Here is a 25783-nt window from a genome sequence, read left to right as displayed (position 1 = left end):
GCTAGATAAGGAAAATCAAATTTCAATTATAAAACAGAATCAGAGAGACCTTTTTCAGATTGGGTATTAGGGAAGGATTCTCTAAGAAGTAACATGTAAAATGGGAGCTAACTGCCAAGTCGTGGAAGCAGCCTAAGTGTCCATCAACCCATGAATGGATCAACAAACTGTGGTATATGTACACCATGGAATATTATGCAGCCATTAAAAAAGATGGAGACTTTACATCTTTTACATTTACCTGGATGGAGTTGAAATACATTCTTTTTAGTACAGTATCGCAAGAATGGAAAGATAAATATCCAATGTACTCCATACTAATATGAAATCAATATATAAACAATTACATGTTCCTAAGAACAATAAAACTCTATTATAGTTCAGTTCAGGGGTAGAGGGAAGCAGGAGGGGGAAAAGGGGAGTATGAGGGCAGGAGGCGAGATTTCACCTAATGTGCACATTGTGAGGGTGTGTAACAAGACTCCTGGGTGAGGGGCTCTTCTAAACTCTAAGAAAAAAAAATAGAAATAAATAAATAAATAAATACATAAATAAAATGGGAGGTAAGGCATGGCGCCCATAGCTCAGTGGTTAGGGTGCTGGCCACCTACACCAGGGCTGGCGGGTTCAAACCTGGCCCAGGTCTGCTAAAGAACAATGACAACTGTAACAACGACAAAAAAATAGCCAGGCGTTGTGACAGGCACCTGTAGTCCCAGCTACTTGGGAGGTTGAGGCAAGAGAATCGCTTAAGCCCAAGAGTTTAAGGTTGCTATGAGCTGTCACGCCACAGCACTCTACCAAGGAAGACATAGTGAGACTCTGTCTCAAAAATAAATAAATAGGGCGGTGCCTGTGGCTCAAAGGAGTAGGGCGCTGGCCCCATATGCTGGAGGTGGCGGCTTCAAACCCAGCCCTGGCCAAAAAAACTGCAAAAAAAAAGAAATAAAATAAATAAATAAATAAAATGGGAGCTAAAGGATAAATACTGAAGTGAGTCAAGTGAAAAGGGAGGAAAAACATTCTAGGAAAAGAAAACCAGTGAGCAAAGGCCCTGAAGCAATTGAAAATTTAATGTATTCTAGGCCAGCTACTAGAGTATGTAGTAACGCGAACAGTAGTAGCACGAATGACTGGTCTGTGGAGGCAGCAGGGCTTTGTAGACCTTGTTAACTAGTTTATGGTTTATCATAATTGTAGTGGAAAGTCTTTATAGCAGATTACTCAGCCTTCCTTATACATAGGAGGTATAACAAGATTTTATAAGAGTGCACCCCTTTTTGTTACTTCTTTGGTAGAGGAAACATTCATCTGCATAAAACAGCTTTCCTTAAATCTCATGTTTTATGTACAACAAAAATAGTTAAGATATCTCTACCCTCAACGAATCCCCAACAATAAAAAATAAATAGTTAAGATATCAAGTGATTTAACAACAAAGTTACTTATAGTAAACTACCATAGCTCTTAGATTTAGCCACAAAGGATTAGTGAACTACCACATAACATAGCTCTTAGATTTAGCCACAAAGGAATGGAAAGATAGTAGTGAGTTTTTATGGAAATACACTCAGTTCTTCCAGATCAACTCACGTTCTCATTTATAGTTTCAACTTAGAATTGGCTTAAAATTATAATTTTACCCTTATCCCTTATCAAATTACCTTGCGAAATGCTGACATAAGGGGTGTGATCTTCCTGTTATCTGCCGCATCCACATCAGCACCTGCTTGCACTAGCAACTGCACTACGTCAAAATGACCACCATTGGATGCCAGCCAAAGTGGTGTATTTCCCTTCTTGTTACGAACATCAATATGGGCCCCCCTATAAAAAACGAATGTTAATATACTTTGTTTCCATAAGCAACTGACTTCTAGTTTCCTGTATTATCTTTTATCTTTTACAAAATAACAAGCAAATAATATTTCTTTAAAATATCAATAAAGCAAAACAATTTTATTAACTTTACAGGCTCTGAAAAGTGAAAGGGACCACAGGAAGTTCTATATATACTAGCAGAAAATGACTCACCTATGAATCAGGAGCTCACAAAATTTATAGTGACCTTTGTCTGCTGCTATTGTTAAAGCAGTATCTCTTGAGGAAGGCACAGGGGGAGCATTGACATCTGCTCCTTTATCAAGGAGAACTCTTCCAACCTCTGCATATCCTCCAGAAGCAGCTTCCATCAAAGGGGTAAGACCAGTCTGTTCAAACCAATGAATTATATAACTAAATTACATAATTTCTTAAAAAGACCAAAATAATTAACTTTTAAGAGGATTCTAGGCTGGGTGTGGTGGTTCACGCCTGTAATCCTAACATTTTGACAGGCCAAAGGGGAAGGATCGCTTGAAGTCAGTTGTTCAAGATCAGCTTGAACAACACAGCAAGACCCCATCTCTACAAGAAAAGAAAAATTTGCTGGGCATTGTGGTGGGCACCTGTAGTCTCCAGTTACTTAAAAAAACTAAGGCAGAAGAAACACTTGAGTCCAGGAGTTTGAAGTTGCTATGAGCTTTGATCATGCCACTACCCTTATATCCAGGACAATAAAGCAAGACCCTGTCTCCAAAAAAAGAAGATTCTAGTAAAAGAGCTAACCAGTAAATGTCTATCAATGGATGGATAGATAAAGAAATTATGGTACACACACACACATTGAAATGTTATTCAACCATAAAAAAAAAAGTGAAATCCTGTCATTTGCAACAACATGGATAGAACTGGAGAACATTATGTTAAGTGAAATAAGCTAAGCACAGGAAGACAAATCTCCCATGTTTTCACTGATAGTTGGGAACTAAATATTAAAATAATTGATTCTGTAGAGACAGAGAATAGAATAATGATTACCAGAGACTGGGAAAGGCAGTGGGGAGACTGCATAAAGTGGATGGTTAGTAAGTGCAAAAATATGCACAACAACAAAAAATAGCTGGGCACTGTGGCAGGTTCCTGTAGTCCCAGCTACTAGGGAGGCTGAGGCAAGAGAATAGCTTAAGCTATGACACCACGGCACTTTACCTAGGGGGACATAGTGGGACTCTGCTTCCAAAAAAAAAAATGGTGGGATAGTTAGAAAGGATAAACAAGATCTGATAGTACAACAAAGTGACTATAACCAACAATAAGTTATGGTATACTTTAAAGTAACTAAAAGAATGGCAGTAGAATATTCCTTACACAAAGAAATGATAAATGCTTGAGGTGACAGATATCCCAATTACCCTAATTTGATTAATACACATTATATGTCTGTATCAAAACATCACATGTACCCTATAAATATGTAACAGTACATACCCATATTACTAACAATTTTTTTTAAAAAAGGACTAAGCAATATTCAATCTCGAATTTTACTAAACGACAAGTAGAAATTATTAGATTCGGTTAGATATGCTAGAATGAATTCACTTATAACATACTACCTCATGACAAAAGAAACAATTTCATAACTTCAACACTTTTATAAATTCACTCAGATAAATGTATTATATTCTTTGTAGAATAGAGAAATTAAAACTAGATTGAAATCTCATAATTTTTTTGTATATGTCTCCAACATTTTTGTCAAAGGACATTCCCTGGTACCATTCCCAAAATAATATAGATTCTTCTACAAATTTTAACAGATAAGCAGGCCACAACTGGATACCTGTAATAAAGTGGGGATGGTTAATAAGTGCAAATAGACAAACTGAATGGCAATAAAAACTCATTTCTCTAATGTGTGATAAAACGTCTGAGGGAAAACTATAAATCCTCATTTCTTTTCTTTCTTTTTTTTTTTGAAACAGAGTCTCAAGCTGTTGCCCTGAGTAGTGTGTCATGGTGTCATAGCTCATAGCAACCTCCAACTCTTGGGCTCAAGCAGCCTCTTGCCTCAGTTTTTCTACTTTTAGTAGAGATGAGGGTCTCACTTTTGCTCAGACTGGTCTTAAGCTCATTAGCTTAAGCAATCCACCCAACTTGGTGTGAGCCAATGCACCCAGCCTAAATACTCATTATTTAAAATAAAAGAACGTAAATGCTGCATTAAACTTTAAGAAATAACTACGGAAGTTCAGGGAGAAAATATCTATTCAAAGCTTTTCAATTTGAAATGCCTGTTTGGCTGATTATAAAACATTCCACCCAAACTACATTTGTGTAGGGTTCTAAATATCTAATAATTCTAAGCAAAGGAATTCAAATCACTGACACTCTAACAATACTTATTTTCCAAATGTCAAATAGTTACGAAACTGTCAGAATCTGTGATGGTCAGATTCGATTTTAGGTGCCCTAATTTTATACTCTATGAATTAATTATTTGCTTGTTTTTACCAGTAATAAGCACATGCCTCATTAAACGAGTTCTTTAAAAATCTACATTATAAGCCTTAATACAAATAATCTTACTACATTTAAAAGTTGCATCTCAGCTTCTCAAGACTGAGGCTGGTAAAAGTATTGATTCTATTTTCTTCATTGTCTTTAATAAAAAAGTCATGATGGTGACAGAATGTCACTGATCACTACATAGGATAATTTCTCAGTCTTGCAGTGAGTTATCAGTTTTAACTTATGAAAATTTAAAATGTTTCATTCAACTTGAGTTGAAATGCCACACTCTTTCTACTAGAAATATATCTAAAGTAGTTGAAAAGTCATAAAATACTTACCTTTGCCCTATGTTCAACATTGGCTTTTCGGTCCAGAAGCAAACTCACTACTTCTGCTCGGCCCTGGAAACAGGCCAGGGTGAGAGCTGTGTTCCGATTGGTCTCTATCTGGGCATTAATATCTGAACCCATATCAAGTAGCAGTTTCACTGCAGGAACATGTCCATTCATTGCAGCCAACATCAGGGGAGAAATACCTAATTTACTCCCAGTCCTAAGGGGGGGAAATGTACTTAGAAAATTAAAATAATATGGTGCCTATTATTTTTAAAAAGCATTAGAGATGAAAATGTTTCACTAAAAAGAAGGATTTCTAATGCCAACAAACAGATTTTGTTTAGACCAAAGATAAGGAATAGAAAAATCTAAAAGTAAAACGTAATCCCTACTTAGGGATTTCCAACTATACATTATATAACATTTCCAACTATATATAACAGTACTTTTTGAAATAAGGCCTCTTTAAAAGCAGTCATATTATTGAAATAAGCTAGTATTACTTATAAACAAGGTATAAGAATAATTGTTGGCTTTGTAACTTTAATACTATTTGAATTTAAAATGGTAAACACTTAAGGGTAGAAACTTTAAGATAGTAACTTATTAATCACAAGTAATAAAATGAACAGGTGATACCTTGAATTAATTTCTGCCCCAGCATTAAGTAGAATTTTAATGATATTAACATATCCTCCAGATGCAGCTAGACTCAGTGGTGTATAATCAGACACATTCCTATGTTCTTTATTTGCACCTCGAGCCAGCAGCAAATCTACCACCTGAAAAATAACAATAGAGAACAGAGTTTACACCAAGGACTCAGCTTATAATGAAAGAAGTACAAAGGAATGGAACTTACAACTTTCTTGTCTAAATAGCTGACTTTTTAACTACATTTCTTTAGGCCGTAAATATTAAAATACCAGCACTAGAGAAAAATTAAGAAATTCAGAACTTAGAAATCCCAATTATATTAAAATAATAAGATGTTATCCTTTCTATTTGTTAATTATAGGGCAACGAATTTGCATTTCATATGTGTTATAATTGTGGTTCATTCAACTCCACTAAATGTTAAGGATAAAGAAATTTTTATTTGGTTTTAAGGACAAGAAACAGATTCCTTAAAAGGGCATTTATATTCCGATTAAATTTAATGAAAGTATCCCAATCCTCATAACGTATATGGAACATGTCAAAACACATGCAAATTTTACTAAAGCAGCTAAAATATTTATCATGTGCATAATTTAAAATACAAACAAAACATTTACAAAATCAAAATTAACAAACCTCTTGACGTCCACCAGAACATGCCAATGAAAGTGGAGTATCCTTAGTTCGTTCAGATTGTGCTTCTATATCTCCACCTTTATCCAAAAGGATTTCAACAACTCCAACATGCCCTGCTGTTGCTGCCAGGATTAGTGGTGTGAAACCTAAATCAGAAAACAAAAATCTTAAACAAATTGGTTATTTATTTATATTAAAGACATTGTTTTTAATTCTCTATTATTTTTGTTAAAATAAAAACACAAAAAACCCATAAACAAAACTGAAAAAAACTTCGGAGCAGATATTGGTAACAATTTAGCATAAAACTGCTACAAACCCTAAATTGTTAGTGAAAAAAGCCCATGAATGATAAAAAAGAAATGCTAAGTCAATAAAAACTATTATATTTATAATAAGCTTATATGCCTCTGAACGAACTACCTTAGAATGAAGGAGAAGGGCAACCACAATTTGTGCTACCTCACTAATAATCTTTAGTCTAATTTTTGTAGAATTATTTGGCTTGGTAGATTAATGAATCCTAATAGAAATATGCTTATCTTTCTTTTTCCTTATCTTTCTTATCACTGAGATAGCCAAGGAACTACTTTTTGATAAAGTGAAAAGGTTACAGTTGTTTTGTGATGGGTCTACACTCAGATTTTATTTCTGACTGACATTTTTTACCTTTTTTGTCTCTATGCTCAATTTTAGCATCCCGTGCAATGAGTACAGATACAAGTTCTTCATGACCACCTGCACAAGCTAGTGTTAATGCTGTGTCATGATTGCTTTCAGTCTAGGAGAGGAAAAAATAAGTTAGATAAATAAGTTAGATTTTTTTTTTTTAAACAAAAGCATTATCAATTGAAGAGCAAATAGTATTTCTTTTAGCAATGAATGTACAATGATAATTTTTCTTTTCCAAAGGAAATCAGAATGTGCGAAGTAAGTTTAAATAAAGGATCTACTCACATGTGCATCAATGTCAACTGAAGGATACACAGGTGGCATAGATTGGGAAGCCACATTGCTTGGAGTCTGTGAACCGGATTCAGGCGCAAGACATTCTGTAGTCTGAGAGGAACTGTTTGAACCAGTGGGCACTCTGCTACTCACAGCTGAAAAACAATATTCATATTGCTAAATTCTACTTAAAACTGTAAAGTCATTTGTACATAGAAAAACACAGAAAACAGAAATTTCCACAGCAGTTATATATAATAGTAGTTAAATCATAAGCTTTAGAATATAATAGACCTATAATTAAATCTTAACACTAGTTTTCTGATCTTGGGAAAGTAAATTAACTTCTCTGAGTATCAATTTTTCTTATATGTAGAATGGGAATAACAATAGTTACCTGCCTTAGAAGGCTGTTGGAAAGACCACTTGACATAATGCAGGTAAAATACTTAACATAGTGGTTAATATTTAGTGCACATACACTAAATGAGCTTTTCACATTGTCAACAGGGAGAAAGGGTTTCCAATTAAAAAAAAAAGGAGTTTTCGGCGGCGCCTGTGGCTCAAGGAGTAGGGCGACGGTCCCATATGCCGGAGGTGGCGGGTTCAAACCTAGCCCCGGCCAAAAAAAAAAAAGGAGTTTTATATCTTAGTTTGTAAAAGTCAACTAAATAAAAACACCCTGTGGACAATGCAAAAAAAGAAAAAAAAAATAGGAGAACAAGTTAGAATATTTCTCACATAAATAGGAGGGAGTATGGGTTTTTAAAATTCAAACTGCACTTTGAAAATCTGCTAAAACATCGGAAAATGTTTAAAAATTTAAAAATCCTATTATTTTTAAAATTTATGTTCAAGCTCTACTTGGGATCTCAAAATTTGGTGTCTTGAGTTAACTGAAATCATGTGTTTCAATTACTCTGTTTTATGTCTCTAAGTGTCTCTCTCTCCCTCCCTCTGTCTCTTTCTTAGAGACAGAATCTCTATCATCCAGGCTGAGGTACAGTGAGGCAATCATAGCTTACTACAACCTATAACTCTTGGACTCAATTGATGCTCCCACCTCAGCCTCTCAAAAGTACCTGGGATTAGAGGAATGAGCCACCATGCCTAGCATGTCTCTAAATATTTCTTTTGTTTCATAAGAGATAACATTTGACCTGCAGAGGGGGAAATAAGACCTATCTCATAGGGTTATTGGGAATAGTCCAGGAGATACTATATAGAAATATTTAACACAGTGTTTGGCACATAAGTTCTCAATAAATCTTATTATCAGGTATTTTATAGGACTTTTGGTACTACTATTCACTGTATTAAAAAATAAAAACATTACTATATACTCAAGAAAAAGAACTCAGAAAAAACATATTATTATTTTTTTTTTTGTAGAGACAGAGTCTCACTTTATGGCCCTCGGTAGAGTGCCGTGGCCTCACACAGCTCACAACAACCTCCAACTCCTGGGCTTAAGCGATTCTCTTGCCTCAGCCTCCCGAGCAGCTGGGACTACAGGCGCCCGCCACAACGCCCGGCTATTTTTTGGTTGCAGTTTGGCCGGGGCCGGGTTTGAACCCGCCACCCTCAGTATATGGGGCCGGCGCCCTACCAACTGAGCCATAGGAGCCGCCCTAGAAAAAACATAATTATTAATAATAAAGAAAAAGTCAACAAAGCTTCAGTGATGGGAATAACCACAACCTTATATTTGCATTCATACTAAAAATCAATCAAAAATATACCAGACTTAAAGGAAAATGTAAGCATTTTAAGTGTTGGAAAATGTTTCCTCTCTAGAATTTTGGTATCACTAGATCCCATTTAAAGATACTGTTCACAAGTGTGAATGATTAAGTTTAATATGTTACTAGTTCAAATAACTTAGCAAAGTTTAAGATGCCTGTATTACGTTTCTATGCGAGATATCCCACCCTCTTCCCCACCAATATATATAACCACCTTGACAAAATAAAATTCTGTAGCTTCTTCTGTCATAATATAATTTAACTATTCAGTTACAAACAGGAATATTATATGTTTGTTTCACCTATAAGAATAGGCAAAATAAAAACAAAGCTTAAAAAGTGTTTGTCATTCAATAAATTAAAAGCATACAGTATTTTCTTATACCTCTTCCAAACAGCTGATATATTTGGAAAACAGCGCAAAAGAAAAAAACCAAAAAACTAAATATCAATATATTATAGAACCTTTCTCATAAAAAGACTTTAATAGTGGTCCCATAATTATTAACATATACTTAGTAAGGAATTACTTTTCTATTATTATTTTGTTTATTCATGTTATCTTTTTATTACAAAAAAACAGATATTTTTAAAAATTTAAATAGTGGAATACAGCATTACACCAGTATGATGATGTAAGAGACTTCTTTATGAAGTTGGGTTTTAAAAAATACTTCTGTACATAGTAACAGCTCTGTTGCCAAAAATGTGTTATCAATTATTGCACATTTTTGTACTACATTATCTATAAGCATTTTTTTCTCCCTGTAAAAATACAAGCAGATGTATCCCACAGAAAGTGACTTTAATAGGATTAATTACAAATGAAAAATTATAAAGATAAAACTAGAAAGTAGCAAGAGGTTTAAAAGGTATATGTGAAATAAAGGCTGTATTAAAAGAAAATTATACCAGGATTATAACATTTTCCTAAATTCTAAAATGTTTCCTATTTCTGAATAAAACAACTCTGAAAACAACTAAGACAGACTGCTATCACAAAGGTCAACATGCAATTCAAATTAAATTTATACACTATTCTAAAAATAGGGTAATAGAAGAACTAGGTGCAATATTCTACCTGATTCTTTATGAAATTGAAGATAGTTTTGTATACATAAATCTTGCTAAAAAAACTTATACTAGGTGTACATAAATTGTGAGATTTTAATAAATTTAATGGCTATATCTGTTCTATATAATAGTGATTTTATTAAATACTTTCATGTGAATAAAAACCCATAGATAAAATATTAACATTAGAGAAAATTATTATTTAAAGACATTTTATTGTTAATCCCCTCAAGATAAAAGGATTTCCTAATTACTTATTCTTAAACCTACATTGACTACCACCGAGTTATTTAAAGCAAGATACTTTAAAACTGCAATTTGTGGGCAGCACCTGTAGCTCAAGGAGTAGGGTGCCGCCCCCATATACCGGGGGGTAGTGGGTTCAAACCCGGCCCCAGGCAAAAAAAACTGCCAAAAAAAAAATAAATAAATAAAAAGCAAGCCTAGTAAGGTACCAATAATAGTATCAATACACTAAAAAGTCATAGAACAGTATTAAAACTTACATAAACATCAAATCTTAATATAAAAAGAAGGTAAACTGTCATTTAATAGAATTTAGAAGTCTAAGGAAATAACATCTTTAAGCTAAATCAGAATTTTCAAACAAAACTTTATTTCTTAAGGTTCTTAATCCTGGTTGAACTGAGTTTGAATCTTGGCACTTATTAACAACTTAATTTCCCTAAGCATTAGTTTTTTGATAAAAAAATAAAGGTGGAAAAAGGGCCTATTTTATATTTTTATTATAAATAACCCATGAGATAATATATATAAAGCATTTACCACAGAGCTTGGTGCATGGTTTAAGTGCTCAATAAATATAAATAAATTGATAATAGTTGATTTGTAGCCAATCTTCTTTCTATATTAGAAATAAAATTTTTATTAAATGATTCCAGAACTGTTCAATGATAAAAGCTATTTTGAATTCCTTTAAATTGTCTTAAGTTTCTACTTTATAGCAACTGCTATAAGCCGAATTTACCTTTAGAATAAAATGACTTGAGGAACCATGCTCCTAATCAAGAGTTTGTATACATTATGTCTGGGACTATATCAAGTATAATACATCTAAGACTACATACTAAAACGTAAAATTACTTAGCTAGTCAAGTTACAACATTAATAAATTATGTATCTAACCAAATCAATATCACACCATTTTGAGAGAATAGCAATAAAGAAAAAATAATCCTATATTTAGACTGAAATGTACTATCTTATATAGATATTCCCTAAAGTAAAATTTTTAAATGTACAGTATTCTCTCCTTTATTAAATACAAGGGGTGAGAACTAGATTTAATTTAGGTAAAATTGATCATGTCTTTGGCTTGCTCTATAATCTTACTAAATATATTAATATATTTTACAATCGTAGAATTAGATATTAACTTAATTTGCCCTTATCTAAATATTTTTCCACCTTCAATTAAGAAAATTAAGAAAAACAAAATATTTTTAAAGAAAATATAATTATTCCTATATATTTACAGATAACCTCCATAAAATGGAAATTTTTATATGCAGATTAATTTTTATACTTATTGGATGATTGAAAGGTTAAAAACTTATTAATAAAAGAATATTATACAATATGGTAGGCATTAGTATCTAACACAAATTAAATATTGTTTATTTAATATTATATATAATTAAGATATTTTCTAAGCCAATTTTTTAAGTTTCATGTGAAATTTATAAAAGACCAACTTAACAAAAACTTGAGTGAAGTAAATAAAATTTGGTCTTCCATATAAGAACTATCTGTAAATACTACCATGAAACTAACACCTTCAGGTTCCTTTTAGAGCTGTTTCTACATTTAAAAAAAAAAGAAAGTTCTGAAGTTCTAAGTTATTACTGACTTGATCAGTATTAGGCATTTCTGCCAATTACATACTTAATCTGGAACATTATAATACTAGTTTTAGAACTCTAAGTCTTAAAAATGTTAATCCTAGTTTACCAGTGTCATCATTATTATTCATAATCATACTTCACACTCCAAAATCCATTTTTACCCAGATTAGAAATTAAAACTATAAATGAACTATAAGAGTTTATTTATAATTTATAACAATCTTCTTGCTAATGACACAAAATTAATATAAGTGGCTATTGGCTGATATACCCCAAATTAGAGAATACAGAGCCCCACTGCTTAAAATGTATCCCAGCATTTTAATTTGCTTTAAGAAAACGAAGATGTTTGTCCTCTGCACAACGATACCTGTTATATATCAGAGGAGTCTCAAAGGCAATAGCGCAATTCTATAACCACTGGAAGTCATACACATGCCCAACAAAATTCCTGATTTAAGTAATGTTATTCCACATTTTAAAAGATTCAGTAAAGATTAGGAAGACTAAAGGCTCACAAAAGAAGAAAGGAAACTGAGATAGAATAATTGGGATGGGAGGAGGGGAAGAGAATATGACAAGAGGAAACAGACAACAGTAAGGAAAAAAATGTTGCAATCAAGAGACAGAGGACTGGCCTGCCTTTGAATATCACTCCAGCTACATCTTAGTTCTTGGTCTTCATCCACTGTCAACAGCCATTCTGGCTGCATTTCTGAACTGGGCTCTCATGGAGGTGATACATTCACCAGCCATCTTTAGGAAGGTAAATGATTAATTGCACTGTTTTCCCACTGCTGCAAGGACAATGAAAGGGAAAGTAAACTTGTGCACCTCATTTCATATCTAGTTGTAATTTTCCACACAATAATAAACAGAAACATATACTTTAAAATTATCAGGCCTTTCATTTTTTCTTTTCATGTGTGAGTATGTGTTTGGTGGGTCTGTATGTTTTTATCAAGAGTTAATGCAAAAATCCCATTCTTCAAATCATCAAGTGATGAGAACCACCACAAATACGTATAACATGGAATGCTTAGTTTTCTCTGAATATCCCATTTAATTAGAAACATTTAAATTGATCTAATGAAATTACGAAGAAGCAGTGTTATTTAAAATTATCATTTCCAAACATGGAAATCACTAGCAGGAAAATTTAATGTGTAAATTTATGTGAATACCTATAAAGCCTACAAAGAATTCCACTTTGAGATCGCCTACCCAAGACACAACACAGGGTGGTTTTGATACCAAAGGTCTAAAATAAAGGATTATGGCAACTTTATTTCTTTTGCCTTTACAATGTGACCAAAAAAGGGGGGGAAGGGGTGGACACACTTTCATGTATTAGTGCTATTATTGACTTTTAGTTAAATACACTTCTAATACAGCTGAAGAAATAAGTAATTTTATAAGATAGCTTTAAAATAGAAAATACAAAGGTCTTTGTTTTGGAGGGGCATGTAAAAAAGTTGAGCACACAGATTAAAGAGAAATTATTACACATATATTTCTTAACCCACCTGCTATCAGGTCATCAAGAGTGTCGGTAAGCGTCTGGGCTGGAGTCGCAACCATTAGTCCATCTGCTTCTTGAACTAACAGCCCCTGATCATGTCCAGTAATAGGAATCTGAGGCTGTCCTATAATCTGCTGATTACCTGATACTTTCTGAAGTTCAAGAGAATTTGTCCCATCAGAACCTAAGTCACTGGAAAAGTTACACTGTGGAGATGATAAAGGCTGGACTGGGACAAAATCAATTTGTTCTGCTGATGGTACAGACTGTTGTTCTTCATCAACATCATTATCTTTAAGTAAGACTGCATCAACCTGAGGTAACTCTGAAAAATGATCCTCTGGGAGACTACCATCTCTCTCCCCTTCTGGGAAGACTCCTCTATGAGAGCACTGCTGGTGTGGAGACACTGTGTCTTTCAGACCTTTGGTTTCCAAATATTCTTTGGTAAATTGCTGCTGTGTTTTCATCTGCAACTGCCTTTCCACTTTCTGAAGTTCTTTCAGTATTTTCTTCTTTTTTTGGACTTGCTCTTCTCTGTTCTTTTTAAGTTCTTCTATCTTATCCTTGTTCAGAGGTTCACCTTGAATTAACTCCAATGACTTAAGCTGTGCTTTTTCAATAGCACTAATTCTTTGTCCCAGTTCATTCAGCTTGCCTTCAGTCTCCTCTACTATGCACTCCAAAGGCTGGTAGGGGTGAAAAGGTGGCAGTAGGTCCTGATCTGCTACCTGCAGGGAACTGGACTTCTGCTTGGATGTACCTAAGCACATGAAAAATGTTTGAAAAAGTGCCATGCTAAAAAAAAAAAAAAAAAAAGCAGCCTCCCATCCCACATTCCCACATATATAGACCTCCCTCCCAAAACCCTTATAACTAATGCTGTAGAAAGAATGTTCAGTCACATCAGTGTCAGGTAGATTAAAGCCTATACTCATTTATTTCATTCAGCATAAACTGGAATGTTGCCAATTCAAAAAATGAGAGTTTTTAAAAACCTATCCTTTAGCATAGGAGGATTTTGGAAATTAACACAGGAAGGGAGAAAGGAAAAACAAAAAGAAAAACATCTCAAAATTCTGCTGATTAGCTTGGACTTTTTAATGAATATCGAACCTAAAACAATATCAAAATAGTATTGAGGATAACATTAATGTTAGCTTAACAGCTATTTATAACAATTTTTTAATCAATATTAACTATATTAAATAATGTTGTTACAAGAGGCCAAAACTTATAGATCAAAGCAGCAAAAAGTATTTTTCAAGTTGCCAAAATATATTCTTCATCTTATATTTTAAAATAATGTTAAAAGACCTATCTTTCTAAAATCCTCCACTAAATAGTCTTGGGGCTCAGTGCCTGTAGCACAGTGGTTATGGTGCCAACCACATACACCGAAGTTGGCGGGTTCAAACCCAGCCCAGGCCAGCTAACCAACAATGACAACTGCAACAAAAAATAGCTGGGTGTTGTGGCAAGTGCCTGTAGTCCCAGCTACTTGGGAGGCTGAGGCAAGAGAATCGCTTGAGCCCAAGAGTTTGAGGTTGCTATGAGCTGTGATGCCACAGCACTCTACCAAGGATGACATAGTGAGACTCTTGTCTCAAAAAATAAATAAATAATAAATAAATACGTCTTTGGCTCTTCTGTATCAGAGCACTATATTAAACTTTTATCACAAAGGATAATTACCTTCAAATTAAATAAACACTTCAAGTAAAATCTGTGAGAAAACCAATAAATGATCCTAGAAGAAAAATCGGATTTTGCATATAGTGTTAAAAACAATGACAGTATATATTATTTTAAGGTTTTAGCAGGCCTGGGCCAGGTTCAAACCTGCCAGCCCCGGTGTTAGCCCCAGTGTTATGTGGCTGGCACCCTAACCACTCAGAGCTATGTGCGCTGAGCCTATTTTAAGGTTTTAAATTGTACTCAAGTTACTCCCCTCATAACAAGTCAGTTGAAAATAATTATCAATATTACAATCCTAACACCTAGATATGAAATGGAGAAAATACATTTTCTGATGTACAATAACCACTCTGAAGCAAATTCAAGGCTTAATCTTATTTAGAAAGACCATGGAACATTCAGCAACAAAAGGAACAAACTACTGATACACCTTACAACACAGAAGAAACTCAAAAAAGTTACACTAAGTGAAAGAAATCAGACATAAAACACCACATTACACAATTCCATGTAAATCAAATCTATACAGAAAAGGCCAATCTACAGAGATAGAAAGGAGAATAGTGGTTTCCAGGGCTTACAGCACATGCAGAATGAGAAACAATCACAAACAGGCATAAGAGATCTTTCTAGGATGGTGAAAATTTTCTAAAACTAGATGGTGATGATAGTTATACAACTCAATAAATTTACTAAAATTCATTGCATTGTACATTTAAAATAAGTCAACTTTATGGTAAATAAATTAAAAACTACAAAGCAGTTTTTAGAAAAAGAAGAACTGGGTAAAAAATAGTTATCTATTATTTTGGACTGCAGTCAACATACATAAATAACATAGGTAATTTGGGGATTTTAAAAATAAAATTAAAAAATTATTCTCCAGTTTCAAGGGGAAAAAAAAAAAGACTCAGATGTTAAAATGCCCTGAATTGCAAGAGGGTTACATGGTTCTGTGCACCGTCAAGGAATCTCCAATAATAATAATAAAAAAAAAAGAGGGTGACAAAAACCACTAAAGAAAAAACAAACAAACAAACAAAACCACAGAGACTCATCTGCTTTTTTGCTAAAATGGGAGATCTAAAATTGCAGATAGCTCAAACATGCAACATGTATTATTACTGAAAAAAACCTAAGTTTTTCCCCTCGACAGTGTTTTTATCTAGGTAAGAAGACTACAGTTCCAATATCACTGCTATCATTTTCAGAAGCTTAAACATTCCTTAAAAGTAAACTTCAGCAAAGTATATTGTCTACATTGAATTTTGTACCTATTTCGTTCAAGCAAAGTGATAGAGATATCACTTTATTCTTTCAGAGCAAAAGAATAGATTAGATTGTGAGCTAAGTTCATTACTACTTCCGTAAGACCACATAGGAGTCTAGGGTTTGATTTACACTATTTGTTTAAAATGCCTAAATATAATCAAAAGGTAAGAAAAAGAAAAGTAAACAGTCACAATTGCAACATTTAAATCTGCAGCAAGGCAAGGAAATAATCAGTCTTATAATAAATTCAGTGACATTAGAAGAGAAAATTTAAAAGTTGTACAAAGACTGAATACTCTTTTAAAACACCTGCTAATTTCAAAACACCCTTATATAGCAAGTATAATTTATATTTAAGATTAAGGTAAACTAGGTTAAGAGTTCAACACTAATCAGTGTTGCTAACCACCATGTTGAACATTCACAGATTTAAAATCTTCCTAAGTAGTAAAATAACCCAAATTAAGACAGAATTTTGAGGACAGAAACAGATAGGAATGGCCCTATCTATTTAACAAATAATATGCAAAAAGCTTAAAACGGAAGATTACTAAGAGTAACTCATTAAAATGAACAGAGAGACCATAAGTTCAGAACACACATGGCATTACAAATGCAAAACAGTGAAGGTAATGCACAAAAAAGTTATTCCCAAAACAGCCAATGGCTGAGCATCTATAGCCATAAACTTAGAATTGCCTAGAGGGCAGCACCTGTGGCTCAAAGGAGTAGGGCGTTGGGCCCATATACTGGAGGTGGCAGGTTCAAACCCAGCCCCCGCCAAAAAAGAATTGCCTAGATACAAATCAAAGCACTAACACAAGCTATAAATATCAAAAAATAAATCAGGTTGGTGAAAAATAATGTTACCTAATTATTCCTAAAAGCTGAAGCAACACCTTCAATTTTGGGTTAAGTAGAGATTATGACAAGTGCTCTTTTAGTAATAAAATTTTCAAAAGGCAGTGTTAAAAGACACCAGAAAATAAAGGTTCTATCTCCTTCAAACATCTCCTACTGCCAGGTATAAACAAATAAATCTATTGGTTATAGTTGAGTGATACCAAAAAGTACTATTTAGAAATACAGGAAAAGTCACCATTTATCTTTTGGGTTTGGTTGTTATCCTACTTCCTCTATACTTTTCCTTCATTAACAAAGCTAGATAAAGTTTATAGTAGAAGCCATGTGATAGAGACAGGTTAAACATGGCCTTTATTTTTTTATGAGCAGTGAGGGAATGAGGTAGACATACTTGCCAAATATTTAGAATGCTATTGACATCAACTTAATTCTATCAATTACCTTTGTGTCTAAAATAATTAGTACACTGTGCAATAGAAAAATAATAGCCAATGGAAAAAAACACATGATATACAGGTGGATCTAGACTTAAGTTTCATGTTTCCTTGCTTGGTTTTATCTGATCAAATTTAGTCCTTGTTCTGCAATTCTCTTGCTTTTTTATATCACCAGAAAGCACTCTACCAGACAGACTTTTAAATCCTATTATCCACGGATCTTAAATAGTAAACAAAGTTAAGTAGCACTGAAAATAACACAGTGCACCAAGTATTTATTATCTAATATAATTTGTGTTTTGGTAAGTAGATATATGTTGTGTTCCTGGTTTCAAAAATACTTCTTGTTCTGGTCACAAAAAAACATAAAAGCACTGCCCTAGAATTAATTCACTTTTCCACTACGTCTAATTATGTGTCTCAAAATTTTCCAAACAAGGCACATTATATATCTTAAACACAGCAATCTGTTAACCAAGAGTGTTCAAAGATAGAGCATCTGTGTTACATTATAACAGATTAATTCAACCTTCCACTTTTTCCTAAGCACTTATATTTTAAAAGATATTATAAAATTAGGGCATATGTAAATCTACACAAGCATGTTACATAATGGAAATCGCCTAAGAATACTAGTAAAATTTCCAGAGGAATATTCATTATCATTTGCTGTATATATAATTTTTCCATATAATTTTAATGGTTTGATATGAAAATGTGAGAACTTTTCATGTTACCTACTCTAAAACACAACTCTGCAATATAAAGCAGCATGTTAATTTCTTATTTTACATGTATACTTCTGTTGTCAATCTCCTACCATTCTACAATACTACTTTTTTTTTTTTTTTGAGACCAATGTCACCCTAGTACAGTGCTGTGACATCACAGCTCACAGCAACTTCAAACTCTTGGGTTTAATTGATTCTCTTGTCTCAGCCTTCTTGAGTAGCTGGGACTACAGGCACCCGCCACAACACCTGGCTATTTTTTTGGTTGCAGCTATCATTGCTGTTTAGCAGGCCCAGGCCAGGCTCAAACCCACCAGCCTCGGTGTATGTGGCTGGTGCCTTACTCACTGAGCTACGGGCTCCAAGCCACCTCTTATTTTTTTAAACATCTTCTTTAATCACAATGTCTTTCTTCTTAAAAATTCTTTTTCCTTATATGTACACCATGGAATACTATTCAGCCATTAAAAAAAATGGAGACTTTACATCCTTCGTATTAACCTGGATGGACGTGGAAGACATTTCTTAGTAAAGCATCACAAGAATGGAGAAGCATGAATCCTATGTACTCAATTTTGATATGAGGACAATTAATGACAATTAAGGTTATGGGGGTGGGGAGCAGAAAGAGGGAAGGAGGGAGGGGAGTGGGGCCTTGGTGTGTGTCACACTTTATGGGGGCAAGACATGATTGCAAGAGGGACTTTACCTAACAATTGCAATCAGTGTAACCTGGCTTATTGTACCCTCAATGAATCCCCAACAACAACAACAACAAAAAATTCTTTTTCTTCTACCTTCAGAATAATCTATGTTCTTAGCCTGGAATTTATTAATTTATTCAAAAAATATTTGAACAACTAGTATAAACAAGGCATGGTGGACCATACAAAGATGAACAACATAAAACCTGCCCTTGAGGAGCTTATAGTCTGAACAACACAAACTCTGCCCTTAAGGAGCTTATAGTCTAAGAGTCAGGTAATATCCCAAAGTAATTATTTATTTTTTTTGAGACCGAGAGTCTTACTTTATCATAGCTCACAGCAACTTCAAACTTCAAACTCTTATTAAGCTCAAGTGATTCTCTTGCCTCAGCCTCCGAAGTAGCTGGGATCTGGGACTACAGGCACCTGCCACAACGCCTGGCTATTTTTAGAGACGGAAGTCTCACTCTTGCTCAGGCTGGTCTCGAACCTGTGAGCTTAGGGCAATCCACCTACCTCGGCCTCCCAGAGTGCTAGGATTACAGGCGTGAGCCACTGCGTCCGGCCCCACAAAACAATTCTTACACAAATCCATAATGGGACTAGAACTAGGATTTTTATCACAGCATTATGGTCTGTGGTGTTGCCAAAACAGAGGAAATCTGGGCGCCCATCACTCAGAGAATGGACAAGTAAAGCATGGAGGATATACAGGGTGAAGTACTAAGCTGCAGGTATAAATAATCTAAAAGTAACACAGAGATAGGTCTTAAAAATAGTGTTGAATTAAAAAAAATAAAATGAGGGCGGCACCTGTGGCTCAGTGGGTAGGGCGCTGGCCCGATATACCGAGGGTGGCAGGTTCAAACCCAGCCCCGGCCAAACTGCAACAAAAGCCTGGCGTTGTGGTGGGCGCCTGTAGTTCCAGCTACTCGGGAGACTGAGGCAAGAGAATAACTTAAGCCCAGGAGTTGGAGGTTGCTGTGAGCTGTGTGACGCCATGGCACTCTACCAAGGGCAATGAAGTGAGACTCTATCCTACAAAATAAAAAAATGAAAGATAAATAAATAAATAAAATGAGATCTGTTCTATTGCACAATTATCATTTATGTGAATTGAAAATATACACAAAATAATATTTTATAAGAACTTTAACACACCAAACACACTGGAATGGGGGAAGGAGGGAAACAGAAAGAATAAAAGAAAATAAAACGGGAGTGAAGCCATGATAACAAAACACCAGAAAATGAGTATAATTAATAACTCAACCCTCTACATTTAACCTTTAGAAAGGAGGAAAGCGAGCAGGAGTGACAAAAGCCAGAAGGAAGATCCAATAAAGCACAGAAGAAGATTAGAGAAAAGAAATTACCCCTCAACAGGGCTTGAAGTAAACACAAAAAAATGTGTTTTGTTTATCTTGACCTCATTTTAAATGCTTTGCAGCATATTACTTCTAAATTATGTAACTGTAGAAAATTATAATGAGTCTTCTCTTTTAGAATCTCTGTAGTACCAGTTATAACAAGTTAGATACAAAAAGTGGCTGCAATCATATTTACTTACCAAACTGATTTTGGAAAAGCAGAGTTTAAATAATTTATGTGTCCTTTCCCATTTGAATTTTTTTTTTTTAGACAGAGTCTCAAGCTGTTGCCCTGGGTAGAGAGCCATGGCATCATAACTCACAGCAACCTCCAACTCCTGGGCTTAAGTGATCTTCTGGCCTCACTTTTTCTATTGTTATCATTGTTGTTTAGCAGACCCGGCTGTGTTCGAACCCACCAGCCCTGGTGCACAGGGCAGCAACCAACATTTGAATTTTTATAACTACAGACAGTAAAGCTAAATAATGATAGAACACTAAGCATATCATGTTCACTTATTTTTTTGTTCATAGAAGTGATTCTGAGGCCTCTGTTAGATACCACCTAGAATCTCAAAACCTTGAAAACCAAACAACAGACAAGTGAGATTAGTTACCTAAATCAAGAGGATGGCTCAACAAGAATAAGCCTGTACAAAGAATATAACACATATGGGGTATAAATGAGAAGAAATTCTAAGTAGGACATACATCGAACACCTGGATAAGATTTAAAGGCATGAATACATTTTAAAAGAAAAGGGATATGAATAATAAAAATATTTATTCAAAACATAGGAATAAAAGGTTATAAGAAGTTGAAAAGATGGCTAGGCATCCATAGCTCAGTGGTTAGGGCACCAGTCACATGCACCGGGGCTGCTGGTGAGTTAGAACGCAGCCAGGGACTGCTAAACAATGACAACAATAACCAAATAAAAAAAAATAGCCAGGCATTGTGCAGGGCACCTGTAGTCACAGCTACTTAGGAGGCTGAGGCAAGAGAATCGCTTAAGCCCAAGAGTTTGAGGTTGCTGTAAGCTGTGACCCCACAGCACTCTACCGAGGGTGACATACTGAGACTCTGTCTCAAAAAAAAAAAAAAAAAAAAAGTTGGAAATGATAGAAGAGGAAAAGAAGAGTCCTAGAAAATAAGAATACTTTGTCCATCCCTAAGCATATACACTACATAGAAATAACACAGATTTAAAGAAAACAAAACAAAGAGTCAAATGGCAATTTCTTCACTTGAGGGAGATTCTTTAGGGACATAAAAGAGAAGCTAAAGCAGCTTTAAGGAGAAAAAGTAATAATTTTTCTATTTATCCCAGTAATTCAGTATGCATTTTTACATCAATTGATTTTTCCTAATTTAGGAGTAACATAATATTCTGTAATGCACATGGTTTATACTGACACCTTAATACAATGCATTATCACAGTTTGATCCTGTATTAAATGGTAGGCTGGCAATGCCACTGGTTGACAGCAATAGCAAGTGCTCAAGTGTTTAGATACTAGCATTCATTTTCTCTTCCCCTAATAATTTATTAAAATTAAAGTGTCCTTACAGGGTTAGTTCATTTTAATACTATTCCATAAGTAATACAACATCAACATGAAGAAAATACTCAGTATATTTCAGTAAGCAAAATTATGACAGCTCACACTTGAGCATCAATTTAATTTACTATGCAAATATTTCAGATTTATATATATATTATATATTATATATACACACAAAACTATAGGCTGCCAACTGGTTATGATGCTCAGATTCCTTAAAAATATACATTAAATGTAAATTTAAAAAGCTTTATTTCCTCTCTATACCTATTCTGTTTAAGTTAATTTTTGGTTATTTTGTGACTCTGTGTTAATGTATTTAAAAAATTATTCTTATTTAGTACTGAATTTCCCAAACCAAAGTTAACCACAATCCTCTATAGGGGTTAGCTAAACAAAAACCAAAAAACAACAAAAATAGAGGTATTTAGTTTTAAATATTTTACTAAAGGTTGCCAGTTGGGCACAGTGACTCATGCCTGTAATCTTAGCACTCTGGGAGGCCCAGGCAGGTGGACAGCTTGAATTCAGGAGTTCCAGACCAGCCTGATCAAGAACAAGACCCCCATCTCTAAAAATAGCTGGGCACTGTGGCAGGCACCTGTAGTCCCCAGCTATTAGGGAGGCTGAGGCAAGAGAATCATTTGAGCTCAAAGAGTTTGAGGTTGCTGTGAGTTATGATGCCATAGCACTCTACCGAGGGTGACAAAGTTGAGACTCTGTCTCAAATAAAAACAAAACCAAACAAAATAAAAAAATAATAAAGGCTGCCAACTGGTTATGATATTCAGATTCCTTAACAAGTACATGTTCAGTTTGGTTTTTAAAGTGGTAAGATTAAAATCAAGAAAAAAAGTATTTTTTTGGAGACAGAGTCTTGCTCTGTCACCCTGGGTACAGTATCATAGCATATTGGCTCAAACCCTTGGGCTCAAGCCATCCCCTTGCCTCAGCCTCCCAAGGCACCCACCACAATAACCCAGGTAGTTTTTCTATTTTTTTTTTTTTTTTAGAGACAGAGTCTCACTTTATGGCCCTCGGTGGAGTGCTGTGGCCTCACACAGCTCACATCAACCTCCAACTCCTGGGCTTAAGCAATTCTCTTGCCTTACCCTCCCGAGTAGCTGGGACTACAGGCGCCCGCCACAACGCCTGGCTGTAGTTTTTCTATTTTTAATGGCAAAAGTGAGACCCCATCTGGCTGGTCTCGAACTCCTGAGCTCAAGCAATCCACCTACTTCAGCCTCCCAGGGTGCTAGGATTACAAGCGTGAGCCACCATGCTTGGCAATTAAAAATAAGAAAATTTTGAATAGATAGGTATCAAATGGAAAACTGCTAAAATTAGCCTAAGATAGAAAGACTACAGATATTTCATGTCTAAAATTAATAGTTTAGAAATTAAGTGAATGCCCTCAAAAGTTTAAATTACTTAAATTAGCATAATTTGAAAGAAGTGTCTGTAACAGTCAACCTTAACTACTTTTCTTAAATCACGGTATTAATATTAACTGCTATATAAGTTCCATTTAACTTATGCTAGTTTTGAGCTCAGGGCCTCATGATGCATATATAACTCACATGTCTCTTGACCTGTCTTGACCTAGTATATAATACTAGGCCCTGAGGAAAATTATTTTTCTAGCGTGGCAGTCAATGTGTTAAAGAAACCAATATACACTTAAACATCTTACTGTGATTCAATAATCTAGGACTTGATTATCACACAGTAAAACATAAATTTGTTTTTATGTAGTTTTGTTTATTTATTTACTTATTTATTTTAGAGACAGGGTCACATCCTGCCACCCAGGCTCAAGTGCCATGGTACCATCATAGCTCACTACAATCTTGAACTCCAGGGCACAAGTGACCCTTCCATCTCAACCTCCGGAGTAGCTAGGACTACAGGTATATGCCACCACACCAGGCTCAATTGTTTTTGTTTTTCTGTAGAGATGGCATGTAGCTATATTGCTCAGGCTGGGCTTGAACTCCTGGCTTTAAACAGCCCTCCTGCCTCAGCCTACAAAGTGCTGAGATTACAGGTGTGAACCACCACATCCAGTCATTTTTATGTAGCTTTGAAAATTCTACATATTACCTATTTTCTTATTTCAGAGAACTCAGATATTAAAACTGTACATGATTATCAAGTGAAGGTAAATCTATACATGAAGGTGATGCATACATAATTCATATTTACAAATAAAAGAGGAGAAACTATTTGAACTCACAAACTTCAGTCTTTTACATAGTGTATACTCCTTCCAATAGTAACTTGGGTATTATTTATATACATATATTTTGATAGTTATTTGTCCAGGTTCACATATTGATAGTAATTGACTATATTCAGCATTACATAAATGAAATAGTAATTCTTAAACTTCTCATTAACTGAATCAACGCTACAAAGACTAAATATCAAACATTCTTCATATTATACTATTGTTTAGCTAGAATTGTCAATTGCAAAATTGAATGGTTGATAAATTTTCACTACTTTAATGTAATCAAGAATTTGGTTTAATTTCTTAAGTATTTTCATCTGTGCCACATGAAAGCTACAACTAGCAGTGTTAATAGGAAAGAGGTCATTTTTCCTAGCACTTATGTCTTCTTTATTTATCTCAACCATGGGTACACAGTTAACTGTGTACATTTTGTGATTTATTAATTAGGTAAAAAATACCCATTTTAAGAAAAATAACTCAAAACTAACCTTTTTGTACTCCTAAAGGGGCAGGAGAGTGCTCCTGTGAAGTTCTGTCAGGTTCCTGGGGAGGTACAACCATGGCAAGTGTATGCATTGGTACACGTGGAACCTAGAAAGTCAACTCAAAAACAATCAATCTCATACCAAAGAATTTAAAGAATAAAATAAAAATAAAGGTCAATAAGTGAAATCTTAAACCTGTTTTAGGTTTCCTTCATATACTACCATGTTCACTTTAACTCTTAAAGCTTAAAGGAAAAAAAAGCCTTCACCAAAGATTAATTTCTGAGAATAGAGATTGAAAAGTCAGGCAACCTAAAAGAAGTCAATAATTTAAGCTAAATAGAATTAATATTATTCTCTTGCTGAAGATAAAGCCTTGCTGGTTCCAATTACAGCTAGGAATACAAGCTATATATTTACTATTTACTGGCCAATTTACTCTTGTTCAAATTTTACATAACTAATACATGCCCACACAAGAGAAAAACTCAATTCAAGTTGGGGGTGGGAGGAAAGGGAGGGATCAATGTTCTCTCACCTAATAGGCACAACGTTAAGGGTATATGGTACACTTCCTGGATGTGGGACACAATGATAACAGGGACTTTACCTAACAAATGCAGACATTACAACCTAATTGTACCCTCCTATTAATCTGAAATTTTTAAAAAAAGGGAAAAAAACATTGCCTTGGGAGGTATTAAGAAAAAGCTTTCTATTCTTTCAAGATTATGTTCAACGTATTTCTTAAAAATACAAACAAAACATAGATCTAGTTCTAGCAACATGGAATATTTATGATTATACAGTAGAACATTCACAGTTAACCACCTCCCTATATTGACCACATCCTTAAGTTGACCTCTTTAAGCTGTCACAGACCAGACAGACATTATAAGTACGTATCAGTACAGCAGGTTTAGTTCCTTAAGCCAACAACTTCTATATGTTTATGTAGTCAACTTACTGAGGGTTCTACTGTATTTGATTTTTTTTTTTTTTATTGTAGAGACAGAGTCTCACTTTATCACCCTCGGTAGAGTGCCGTGGCATCACAGCTCACAGCAACCTTCAGCTCTTGGGCTTAGGCAATTCTCTTATCTCAGCCTCCCGAGTAGCTGGGACTACAGGTGCCCGCCACAACGCCTGGCTATACTGTATTTGATTTTAAAAACAACTATTTTCAGTAAATAAGACAATGAAAAATTCTAATGTACTTCTGAAGAAAATAAATCTTAAAGAATTTAGATCAGGCTCAGCGGTCTGTGGCTCAAGTGGCTAAGGTGCCAGCCATACA

At 34.5% G+C, this 25783-nt stretch overlaps 1 protein-coding gene across 10 annotated transcripts in view; it reads right to left on the bottom strand.

Moving 5' to 3' along the window:
• The window catches only part of ANKHD1 (ankyrin repeat and KH domain containing 1), a 170632-nt gene that overhangs the window by 37069 nt on the left and 107780 nt on the right, over positions 1–25783 (bottom strand). For 9 of the 10 annotated variants that reach the window (XM_053566458.1, XM_053566459.1, XM_053566461.1 and 6 more), the window contains 9 exons: positions 24490–24592; positions 13125–13883; positions 6924–7069; positions 6636–6747; positions 5967–6112; positions 5310–5452; positions 4674–4887; positions 2035–2210; positions 1665–1827 (listed from right to left, as the gene is read on the bottom strand). In XM_053566458.1, coding sequence (XP_053422433.1) covers positions 1665–1827; positions 2035–2210; positions 4674–4887; positions 5310–5452; positions 5967–6112; positions 6636–6747; positions 6924–7069; positions 13125–13883; positions 24490–24592 — 1962 coding nt within the window. The remainder of the gene's footprint in view (positions 1–1664; positions 1828–2034; positions 2211–4673; positions 4888–5309; positions 5453–5966; positions 6113–6635; positions 6748–6923; positions 7070–13124; positions 13884–24489; positions 24593–25783) is intronic. The other variant, XM_053566460.1, reaches the window with a different exon arrangement.

This window comes from Nycticebus coucang, chromosome 17, assembly GCF_027406575.1.
Source record: "Nycticebus coucang isolate mNycCou1 chromosome 17, mNycCou1.pri, whole genome shotgun sequence".
Classification (NCBI taxonomy): domain Eukaryota; kingdom Metazoa; phylum Chordata; class Mammalia; order Primates; family Lorisidae; genus Nycticebus; species Nycticebus coucang.
The sequence above is the reverse complement of the archived record's forward strand: the minus strand, read 5'-3'. Positions and strand labels throughout refer to the sequence as shown.